The sequence below is a fragment of the Anarrhichthys ocellatus genome, unplaced genomic scaffold (assembly GCF_004355925.1).
Source record: "Anarrhichthys ocellatus isolate YVR2014 unplaced genomic scaffold, GSC_Weel_1.0 scaffold1, whole genome shotgun sequence".
NCBI lineage: Eukaryota > Metazoa > Chordata > Actinopteri > Perciformes > Anarhichadidae > Anarrhichthys > Anarrhichthys ocellatus.
The window spans coordinates 16,725,498-16,736,733 of NW_022280031.1; the positions used below are offsets into that span (position 1 = coordinate 16,725,498).

Below are 11,236 nucleotides of genomic sequence, written 5' to 3' on the forward strand. Positions count from 1 at the left end.
TTATTATGTATGCCGAATGTTACAACAGACCATTGCAGATTAACAATACTTTTTGTTAAAAATAACGTTCGACAGCCTTACGAGGAATCAATAAGACGCAATGATTCTCAATATAATTCACTTTAATGATAATAGATAAGCGACGGTTCTCGGAGCTTTTACAGGCATTGCTTTCGGCTGCTGGTGCTCCAGTCAGTCGGTGTCAATGCTCCACTCTGATCGCTTTACATCAGCAGTGTGCTGGATGCAAAAATTGCTTAATCAGCGACAGTCTGTCCGATAATGGAGATACAATGTCAACTCTCACGCTTAAAAAAATAAGACTTGACAACTGACGCACGGGGGGGGGGGGGGGGGGGGGGGGAGATAGTACTATTTTTTACAGCTATATTGAGTTGAAAGAGATGGTTTAATGAAACAATTCACAAGAAGAAAAGAGCCGAAATGAAGCTTCCAACACACGTGTCCGATAATGGAACCGGTGACGCAGCGATTGCCTCAAACGATAAATTCCCCCTTACAATTTACGCTATTACGCTAAATTTTCGACACGTACGAGCATCTATCTTCTTGGGGTGAATAACATAACGTTTCACCTGTTAAACCTACAGGTTGTTAGCGGGTTAGTTAGGTTGACGTTTGTTGTTTTTCTAGTAAACACTCACCGTGTGGGACTGCAGGTTCTGGCTGGCTTCGATCACCGCAGTTAGAGGAACGGTGTCGTCAAGCAGCAGCCGGCCGGGGGTCTTCTTCTCCAGGAAAGACATATGGAGGATTAACGGAGAAAGTCTAGTCTTAAACGTGTCCGTCTGTCCACTGACTGCGGAGGAGGAGGAACACCAACAGCTCGGAGAGAAGCGAACTAACCGCTGGCTGTTAGCTTAGCTTTTTACCGTAAACCAGGATGCGGTGCTGCAATCAGCGTCGAGGTGCGTCAGCGCCCCCTGCTGGTACGGAGGAGGAAGTGTTCGAGGACATAAACAATTTACCAAAATAAAAGAAACGAGCAAATAAAGAAACTGAAAAAAGTAAATAGGTGTCAAACAAACCAGTTCAACAACAAACAAAAAAAATCACAAGACAATGCTGAGCTTATTTCTTGTTTCAAGAAGCTTTCAACCAGAGTTCATGGCCTTCATTAGCTGATGGAGTTGATGGTTGGAGTATTGTGTTGAGAATTTGTTTGTCAAACCTTCAGGCTGGAATGAAAAAGAAAAAACTACAGGGTTAACAGCAGCAATGCTGGAGACAATTTGGGCGGATGAATACCAGCCGCTCACACATTTTCTGGTCATGTATAAAATTAAAACATTCTGGGAGAGGGTTATTCAGATTCTTGAGGATATTTTATGCTACAAGATTCCCAGGGACCCCCTGATTGTGTACCTGGCATTGATACCCAGTGACATAATCTAAAAAGAGGACATCTATCTCTTTAAATCCTCATACTTGCATGAAAAAAGGACATCACACAGAGCTGACCGTCCAAGACCAGGACAGTGGTTTAACATTGTAGACTGAAGGAAATAGAGTCCATAGAAAAATGGACTCATAACGGATGGCATACAAGAGTAAAGATGGGTCTTGTTCTCAGCTGGGCTGAAAAGAATAGTTCAAAGGTTGTAAAGAGAAAGGTGTTTTTTGTGAGGTCACAGGGAACTTGACCTTTTCGCCACCAAATCTTAACCAGTTCAACCTCGAGTGCAAGTGGACGTTTGTGCCAAATTGGAAGGAATACGATCAAGGTGTCGCCGGCACAGAGGGACAAAACAAATGTAGTCTTCAGGGTCTGAGAGCATCCAAGTCCTCCAGAATAAAACCAGTTAAAAAAGGTGAGGGGGGGGGTCAAAGCTACAAAAGTTAAAAAATCAAATGTGTTCAACCAAGGCTAGCCAGACATATGCCGACCAAAGCAGTCCACTTGCTGATTAACATCCCTTAACATAGAATAAATAAGATGAGACAAAGTCATCGGCTAAAGCAGCTGTTCAGGTGATCGGTTGGACTGAAGACTAGCAGACTGTTGGTCCTCGTTGGACATGAATGTTGACAGCAGCACAGACATGTGGCACGCAGAGGGAGACAAGTACAGACCTGAAAACTGTTGAACTTAAGACCGTGACAAGACGTGACTGGATTTAATAAATTCAATGATTGTTTAGAGTTTTTATTTCACACATTAAAGAAAATACAGAGCAGATCTGACAAAATAAACATCTAAATAAATCATCAGTCTCTCTGGTAGCCGTCTCTGTCCAGACGCACATCATGTTTCAGTCATTCATGTACAGGATCAATAAACTACAAAAAAAGTCTTGAGAGATGCCAAGCGCCACTGCACCCGTCACCTCTGACCTCCTCCTCTCACTCCATCTTCTGCTGCTCCTCGGGCATCATCACCATCACCTCCCCCTCCATCACCACCTTGTCCCTGACGGAGCACGTGACGGCGATGAATGCGAATGACATCTTGATCTTGCGGACCTCGGCTTCGGCCAGCACCTCCTCGCCAATGTAGAGCGGCGCCGGGAAGCGGATCTCCTGGTACAGGAAGACGCAGCCGCGGCCGGGCATCCTGGTGCCGAGCACGGCCGAGATCAGGCCGTTGATGAGCACGCCGTGGACGATGGGCGCCTCTAAGGAGGTGGTGCTGGCGTAGGCCGGGTCCAGGTGGAGGGGGTTGTTGTCGCCCGTCAGCTCGGCGAACAGCTGCACGTCGCGGGCGGAGAAGGCTTTGGTGAGGGAGGCCCGCTGGCCGACGTGGAGCAGCCGGCAGGAAGGAGGAGAGAGGCACAGCCGCGGTTTGTAAAAGATGCTGCTCCACATGAAACTCATCCTGAAGAACGAGTCTCCTCCTCCTCCTTCAGTCCAGCTGCAGCTCTCGACTGTTTCCTGTCAGCGCGAGCAGGAACGGAGACACCTGAAGATAAGGAGGAAGAAGAACTGTCATTATGATTCCACACAGAAACATATACTGAAACATTTGTTCAGATCATAGCTCTCAGATCCAACAAAGACACATACAGTTCTTCACACATGCATTCAAAAAAGTCTTCAACAGCAAAACTACATCAAAACTACGGTTTACAAACTCTCAGTACAATCAAAGTCTCCTTCATCCAGTCGTACGCTCACTTCTTCTCACACATTCCATCTTTACTTAAACTTTACCATTTAAAACACTTGCGTATAAACATTCTCACACTTGTGCTGGACGATCAGCACGTCTGCACGTGTTTGAGAAGTTTTGTGCAAACGACTGGATAAAAAACTGCACGAGTTGTGTGAGAGTTTGTAAACACACGTTTTGATCATTAAGAATTCAGTTTTTTATGCTTTCTTCAAAAATTCAAGGTGTGACACAACAGAGGTGTGAAACTGATGTACAAAAGGATATTTTGGGGATGAAGCATTCCTTTGATATAACTATTCCTGCTTTGTTTAACTGACTAGTAGACACTCATAACTTGAATTTTCCAGCAGTCAAAAGTCATAAATCTAGAATTCCAGGCTGCTTCCTTTAAAATGCAGAACACTCTGAACAGATGTGAGACTGAGTCAGAGTTTAACTTTCCCTCAGCAGCTGATACACAACATAAAGATCATGTTTTTGGACTGAAGTGAAGTCTGCTGACCTGCAGCACCCTGAAGGCACAGGTCTGGTTCTGGTAGGAGCCCAGCAGAGTCAGGGAGCTCCACAGCTTCACCAAACCCCTGAAAACACAAACACACAATTAAACCAAACATCTTGTGTCGGAGGAGATAATTTTCTCTCCATCCTGCTGCTGCTGAACTCACCGGCTGTAAACACGCAGAAGAGCAGTGAGGGAGTCTTCATCGTACTTCAACAGGTCAAAGGTCAGCGCTGCCCCCACCTCAAACACAAATGCAGTGGTACATTTACTCAAGTGGTGTACTTAAGTACAACTTTAAGGTAATTTACATTTTCTGCTACTTTATACTTCTACTATATTTTGGAAGTAAATGTTGTAATTTTAACTCTACTACACTTATTTGTATCTTATTTATATGTATCAAGTAGTTTTGGAGTTATCCTACAGACAAACAAAGCATAACCTCAACAATCACAAACAAAAACAACAACTATATTTTTGAGAAATCATTTTCACAGTTGAAACAAAAGAATTTCAAGCTTTTTTCCCCGAACCAATAATTAGTTGATTAGAATCAGAATAATTTCAGAACTAGCTGGACATGTTCTGGAGGCTTCCTCACAGATCACACTGTGGGAATCGAACCGTCGACGTGTTAATGATCTCACCTCTCCGTACAGGCTGTTCAGACCGGTGATGATGAACTGCTTCAGGTCAACTGCACTCAGTCTGGTAGACTCATCCTCCAGAACGCTGAACACCGGCAGAAATACCACGAGTGTTGAATGTACAAGTATAGTAGTCATGGACAGACATGTACAAATACTATGGGTCAATATACAGATATATGTTTCAGACATAGGCACTACAATATCAAGAGACGATTCAAAAGAAACCAATAAATGATGATGTGTTAACAGTGCGACAGTGACTTACAGGCAGACCTTCATGTAGTGGTACGGCGAGGCGTTCTTCAACACGACCCGTCGGTAAACTGCAGGTTCGTTCTTCGTGTCGGCGCGTCTCATTCTATCAAAGCATCCGTGACTCCAACAGGTGACGAGCAGCAGGTCGGTCAGCTGACTTCAGACGAAAAAACAAACCACTGAGGGTTAAACAGACATCAACTAACACGGCGGTTTAGTCTGTGTTTGTATCCTGTGTGTGTGTGTGTGTGTGTGTGTGTGTGTTACATGGTTCAGACGAGTCAAAAGTAACCATGAGTCTGTTGTTATGAGGTCCTGCTGCTGGAAATACTCACTAAAACACCAAATGTGGATTCATCCACCGCTAAAAATAGTCCACAACAAACACACTGTTTCCTCCTGTTTGAGTAACATTTGCTGAAAACTACAAAGACCAGCTGTTTTAGAAAAATACTGAGCTGAAAAGATATATTTGTCAGATGTTTTAAAAAAAGATTTATGTCACAAACAAGAGAAGAGAGAAAGTATTGAGAGACGGACATATTGATGTTTTGGTCTTTTAATAGGATTCCATTGCAAAGAGAAATAGATTCAGAGTCTCTATCAATCTATCTTAAAAATGTTACTTTTTGTACTTTTAGTATATTTTGATAATAATAATAAAATATACTAAAAGTACAAAAAGTAAAAGTACTCGTTGTTGAATATTAGTTAAATGTTTAATTAATTTCTGACTCTGCAGAGAAACTAAATCTGTCAAATAAATGTAATGGAGTAAAAATAAAGTACAATTAGGTACAAGTACCTCAAAGTTGTACTCAAGTACAATAAGTCAGTACTTGAGTAAATGTCTAAATGTCAAATCATAGGTCAGTGACATTAAGGCAGCAGGTTATCGACATGTTGACACAGGAAGTGGACAAACACAATACTATTTAGCTTCATAAAAAAGAGTAATACTAAAATACCATCTATGAGGATTACATGAATACAAACTTTCTGAAAAGTTTAATTCGTTTTGACACACAAACAAATAATGGACTGAGCTAACAAGATAGCCAGCTAACAACCAGGCTACAACGTTGCATTCTAACTTAAAATATTAACTTACGCTATTAATATAAAGGCTTAACACGTGTGGCAGACTAACTTTTCCACGTGAGAAGTCAAAAACATGTCAAACAGCCTGACACTAAAACTAGCTAACATGAGGTCAAACAGTAGGAAAGTCACGTGAACTAGCTAACTTAAGCTAAGCTAGCTCTTAGCTGCTACACTGAAAACAGCTAGCAGTAAACGAACTGTCATTTGTTATTGATAAAGTATTTAAAAATCATTGCGTTTTGCAGCATTTAACTCACCAACTAACATCAACATTGAGCAATAATGGCGTGTTGTGAGCGCCATGCACCCTTGACCAGAATCAGCGCATGCGCAGTCACCACAGCAGGATATTGTCAGAGGTGTAAAATGAGATGATGGATCACTCTGTCTCAACATCGAACATCCAGGAATCACAAACGAAGGTAAGATGAGGGGAATTTCAGGTACTATTGCACCACCAGCACTAAGACATAAACAGGTACAGAAAAATAAAAAAATAGACTGAGACAAGTAAAAATCAATAGTTAGAAGTATATGAAATAAAAACAGGTAATTTGACAACATTTTTATCTTTTGAAGACATTTCTACTTCCATCAGAAAGAGAAACATATGGTTGAAATGTTCAGAATGATATTAAATACAATTTCTCATAAGACATTAAAATAACACAAGACACAAGTCATAATTATGAGATATTGTTGAATTTTTAGTTTATTTCACTTCTGTCACAGCTGATTTTATTTTCATAGAATAAATGGTCTTTCATGCTCTCTTCAGTAAAAATGTTCTGGACTGAGTCTGCATAAGTTCCAAAATGTAACAAAAATAAATTATTAAAATTATATCATAACAAACGGTTCACTAACCCAATTTATGCACTAAGCCGAGGTATTTGAAAACAACGAATCATATTTAACAAAAAAACATCAAGTTACTTTTAAAATGCTTATCAATAACTATTATAATTTACTCATCAGAGACCAGTTCGTGCTGGAGTGGTACATCCTGTCATGAATTATTTGCTCTTTGACGTTCTTAATAAAGCTCTAAAGATGTGTCGCCACCCAGCGGTCTCTTGGTGTACTACTACATGCAAAAACTAAACAGAACACAAGTTTCCAATCAGTCAGTAAAACAATTATTTTTATTATTTATAAGATTTATTTCTGTAGTCCAGAAACACTCTTTGTGCAGACATTACTGAATCACCTCATTCATCAAACGTTATTCACTTACAGTACATGTTTCATTCTGAATGTGTTTCTATGAGGTTGAATGTGCAGTCGGTTCACAGCAGAAGACTTCACACACAAACAAACAACTGTCATTCACATGACACAGGAGATTCAAAAACAGTTTATCTGAAAGAGAAATGTGCAAAATCCCAAAGTGGAATGTTTTCATTAAAGATAAACATCTAAAACAGAGACTAAAGCCTCCTGCGTGGTGCTGTGTGTCCAAAAACTTCAGGACTATTTGACTGTCTGTCCCTCTTTTGTGCATTAATTAAATTTTCACGGATGTAAAAACTCTGATATCGAACTAGAAAATGGTATCATCACCAAATATCAATACCACTTCATCACAACCGTCATTCTCCTCGCCTTCAACATTCAGAGTGAGGTCGTACGGTTTTCTTCAGGAAAGTTTCTTAGTGTTTTCACAGCTGACTTCCTGTGCAGACAGGAAGTCCATGATGAGCTGGGCGGCTTTCCTGGGCCGCTCCAACGCCACAGAGTGACCACAGTTGTCCAACAGCACAACCCGGCAGTTTGACAGCGCCGCCTCCAGCACCGCCGCCCCCGAGACGTCCACCACCTGAGAGAGCAGACGGGTTTGTTAGAAGCCTTTGGTGATCAGCAGACACTGCTGTGTATACGACATATTCATTCTTTAATAGCTGCAGCACAGCTGTATGGTAGAGCCTTTTTGGTCAGTCTGTCCTTTCATAACATTTTGTTGAGACATTCATGTTCCCCAGAGGATAAATCCAGATGACTTTGTTGATCCCCTGACTTTTCCTCTTGCGCCACCATGAGGTTCATATTTGTAGATATTAGAGAAATACCTTAACAACTATTGGATGGATTACCATGAAATTTGGTGACGTTCATGTTCCTCTCGCGATTAACAGTAATAACTCCAAAGATCCTCTTATTTTCTATTTAATGCCCCAATCGGGTTAACATCTTAATGTGGCCAAAACTTTCAATTTATGACCAAATACTTGCAAAACGAATGACTTTCCCTTCAGCCTCAGCTGTACCTTGTGTTTGGTGCTTATCAACATGCGTTAGCATGCTAACACGCTAAATTAAGTTGGTGAACAATGCAAATGTTATACCTGCTGAAGATCAGCATGTTAACATACTCAATAAATCTGTTTTTTTAGGAACATCTCATATTCAGAGTGCCTTTTTCCTTGAAGATATCTACTTTTCAAATGACCGTCACTGTGGTTCATTTATACCTGGTCCTCCGTCCCCCAGACGACCTGCACGGGTGATGTGATCAGATGCAAGTTTTCCTGCAGCGAGTGACGAGACTTCTCACCGACGATCTCCACGAACACTGAACAACACACACGCACACACACACACACACACAGACACACAATAAATTAAAGGAGCATTTCACAAGCATGTGTAGCAACAGTTATTAAAAGGTGAAAGATACGAGATTGGGAGCATTTCGATTGCCTCTAAATGGCTCTCAACATGGCGATGCCTCACCTGGCGGCTCACGGCTAACAGAGCTAACAGTGCAAACTACAGCGAAGGTGTTGACAGAACCAACAGTGTTGACCTGAGAGGGAACCGGAGGGTGACGGCTACGCGGTCAGGATGACGTTATCAGCTCTAACTGCCGTATGAGAGCAATGCAGAGCGGCGGCCGTGAGATAACAAGTGGGGCATGCCAACATGAATTAACATGCACGGCACGCCTAGCTATGTCAACAAAGCAAGGCGAAACTCGGATAACAACATGCAGAGGGAGAGCGACTTCATTCTCTGCTCAGGTAGACATTACTGCTCTATATCTTTACACAAGGAGGAGGAAGTATTGGTGATGGATATGAGCAGACTGACCTTCTTTGTAGAAATCATTGTTGGGGATCCTGTTGTCAAGTAGACCCCGCATGACCTGGCAACACACACACACACACACTTGCATGATATTTGTATACCAACAGTAGTTGCACTGATATATTGATAATGTTGTGTGAAGCCTTAAAGGGACAGTTCACCCCAATATCAAAAATACATATTTTTCCTCTTCCCTTTAGTGCTGTTTATCAATCTCGATTGTTTTGGTGTAGTTTTGGAGATATCGGCTGAATAGATGGCGTTTTGAGAGACAGCAGACATCTCTCCTGCAGATACCTTCAAAACGAGGCAACTCACACCAAAACAATCGAGATTGATAAATAGCACTACAGGTAAGACTACCAGGTAGCGCAGCTCTTTACCTGTCGGGGTAAGTTGAGGGGGGTGTAGCAGCAGAGTTTCATCATGTTGTCCAGCTCCTGAGGAGTGGTGGGGATCAGAGGGATCGACTCCTCAGTATTCTCTATCTCCCTCAGACGACGGATGAACTTAGTTTCTGTTGGAAAAACCAGACCTGGAGGACAAAGAGGAGGAGGAGGAGGAGGAGGAGGAGGAGGAGGATGAGGAGAGAGGCGTGTCTATTATTCTGCGTCATCAAACAGTCTCAGGTTTGAATCCTGGAGGGAAGCACTGAACCATAAATCAAGACGTTTGCTGAGTTTACCTGCCGGACAGACCAAGGTGACGCCGGAGAGTTGAGCTGGGTAACGGGCGGCGTATACTCCGGCGACGTTCCCACCCATTGATGTCCCGACCAGGTGGAAGGGTCTTTTGTCCAGACCGATGCTCTGCACAAACTGTTAGAGTTGTTAGGAAGCTGAACATACTGAACAACAACAAGCAACTGTTTCCAGTTTTTACATTTCTGTTTGTATGCTGATTAAACAAACGAGATGCGACGTGATAATTACAGATCTTCAGTGTTGGAAGATGTAGGCCAAGGATCAATCAAATTGCAGGACAAAGTTGAACCTCGTCTGTCAGAGCTGGTCAGGAGTTTGCACTAAGCCCCCCAGTAAAGAAAGCCGGGCTTTGAAACAGATCGTACATAACGGCCAAACGATGAAATCATAATTAACGGGCCCGTCACATGATGCCATGGGGCCGCAAAGACTTCTTCCTATGGGATTTACATTTCGGAAAGAGACGTCTTTAACTTAGCGGATAATTTGTTTTGAGGTAATTCAACTTTCCAGTACAACCACAGGATTATCCCTTATTTAAATAATTATATTCCTTTCTCCAATCATGTGAACGAAAAATAGGCTGGACCGAAGGTTGGGAGGCGGAGTTATAGGAAATGCTAGTGCGCTTGCTCCATCAACCTCAAAATGCGGCAAGATTGGCGAAAGATTGCCGGATCATCTGTTGAAGTCAAACTTTTTTTTTGCTTCGTGTGACACCAAGCAACGTTGATAGAAATGAACGGAGCCCCGCCTCCAACTCTGTATCCAGTTCTCTTTATAGTTTCATGGTTTGAACTGAAACAGGAAACATTTGAGTTCATTTGAAGTGACACTGACACCTTCAGACTGCACATTGACATGCAGTGTGTTGTATTTATCTCTCTCTCATATACACACACAGACACAGACCTGGTGGATTCGGGTGACCTGCCCCTGAATGCTGTAGTCCTTGGCACCGGTGCGACTCGTCCCCTCGTGTCCCGGCATGTCCACACACACCACATGCTGGCCTCTGGGTAAATGCTGCAGGAGAGAAAAACAGACTCACTGAAATAAACGGTGTTCCACTTCAGGGTGTTCACAATAGAAAAAAAAGGGGACAAAAATGACATGTAACGCGTTACCGTGATGACGGTCAGCCACATGTCCTTGCTGGCGGAGAAGCCGTGCAGCAGCAGCAGTGACGGCGTGGCTCCCCCCGGCGCCCCGCGGCTGCTGTAGCAGAAGCGGTAGCTTCCACTGTGAGAGTAGCGGACCACCAGGCCCAGCCTGCGACGCACGAACCTGAGGAGGATCACAGCTCCATCACTAGTTATTATGACAATTATAGAAACGTTAATGTCTGAAGTCCTGCTGGCATAAAGCCCTGACAGTTGTTGCATAATCAACAATAAGTACACATGAAGATCGTTATAAGGCTCCACTACACTATAGTTGGCTTTTAATTAATTATATTGACATATAACCAATCACCAAGTCAAATTCCTTGTGTGTGCAACATACTTGACAATCAGCCGTTTCTGATTGTGCGATGTGGTAAGAACAGCTGGGGACACTGGCAGAGAGAAGGGTTGATCTTAGCTGTATTTCATTAAGATGAACTTTTTAATTCAACCGCTCAGTCATATTGTTATTATTTAAGATCATTTCAATTCTAATCTTATTTCATGTAATGTTTCAGTGTTGTATAACTTGACATTTTATGCATATCACAGAGCTGCTGACAAAACCACTATTTCATAACTCAGTACTGTGTGTGTGTGTGTGTGTGTGTGTGTGTGTGTGTGTGTGTGTGTGT

The 11,236-nt window shown here is 42.5% G+C and overlaps 4 protein-coding genes across 5 annotated transcripts in view; all 4 read right to left on the minus strand.

The window, feature by feature from the left end:
• pxk (PX domain containing serine/threonine kinase) overlaps positions 1-909 on the minus strand; it is a 23,366-nt gene extending 22,457 nt beyond the window's left edge. Inside the window, exon 1 of the mRNA XM_031845338.1 lies at positions 666-909. Coding sequence (XP_031701198.1) covers positions 666-767 — 102 coding nt within the window. The 5' untranslated portion in view covers positions 768-909. The remainder of the gene's footprint in view (positions 1-665) is intronic.
• Positions 910-1,397: 488 nt separating this feature from the next.
• On the minus strand, positions 1,398-2,845 carry LOC116384916 (hydroxyacyl-thioester dehydratase type 2, mitochondrial). The gene has a single exon (XM_031849981.1). It carries the CDS (start codon positions 2,833-2,835, stop codon positions 2,365-2,367), a length of 471 nt encoding a protein of 156 aa, XP_031705841.1. The 5' UTR covers positions 2,836-2,845; the 3' UTR covers positions 1,398-2,364.
• rpp14 (ribonuclease P/MRP 14 subunit) lies at positions 2,835-5,953 on the minus strand. The gene is made up of 6 exons (XM_031849994.1): positions 5,902-5,953; positions 4,551-4,697; positions 4,283-4,367; positions 3,799-3,875; positions 3,636-3,714; positions 2,835-2,920 (listed from the first exon to the last, which is right to left on the minus strand). Exons 2-6 carry the CDS (start codon positions 4,640-4,642, stop codon positions 2,864-2,866), a joined length of 390 nt encoding a protein of 129 aa, XP_031705854.1. The 5' UTR covers positions 4,643-4,697; positions 5,902-5,953; the 3' UTR covers positions 2,835-2,863.
• Positions 5,954-6,545: 592 nt separating this feature from the next.
• The window catches only part of LOC116379155 (abhydrolase domain containing 6, acylglycerol lipase), a 7,010-nt gene continuing 2,319 nt past the window's right edge, over positions 6,546-11,236 (minus strand). Inside the window, exons 3-9 of one of the 2 annotated variants that reach the window (XM_031842100.1) lie at positions 10,563-10,722; positions 10,348-10,461; positions 9,417-9,549; positions 9,115-9,266; positions 8,735-8,789; positions 8,116-8,216; positions 6,546-7,463 (exon numbers count right to left, since the gene is read on the minus strand). In XM_031842100.1, coding sequence (XP_031697960.1) covers positions 7,284-7,463; positions 8,116-8,216; positions 8,735-8,789; positions 9,115-9,266; positions 9,417-9,549; positions 10,348-10,461; positions 10,563-10,722 — 895 coding nt within the window. In that variant the 3' untranslated portion in view covers positions 6,546-7,283. The remainder of the gene's footprint in view (positions 7,464-8,115; positions 8,217-8,734; positions 8,790-9,114; positions 9,267-9,416; positions 9,550-10,347; positions 10,462-10,562; positions 10,723-11,236) is intronic. The other variant, XM_031841435.1, reaches the window with a different exon arrangement.

Bases quoted from the DNA above. Each gene is read 5' to 3' on its own strand.
- LOC116384916 (XM_031849981.1), bottom strand. From the start codon at position 2,835: ATGAGTTTCATGTGGAGCAGCATCTTTTACAAACCGCGGCTGTGCCTC.
- rpp14 (XM_031849994.1), bottom strand. From the start codon at position 4,642: ATGAGACGCGCCGACACGAAGAACGAACCTGCAGTTTACCGACGGGTC. The intron at 4,368-4,550 runs GTAAGTCACTGT...GCCGGTGTTCAG, and splicing joins CACTACATGAAGGTCTGCCT to CGTTCTGGAGGATGAGTCTA. The intron at 3,715-3,798 runs GTGAGTTCAGCA...TTGTGTTTTCAG, and splicing joins CTTCTGCGTGTTTACAGCCG to GGGTTTGGTGAAGCTGTGGA.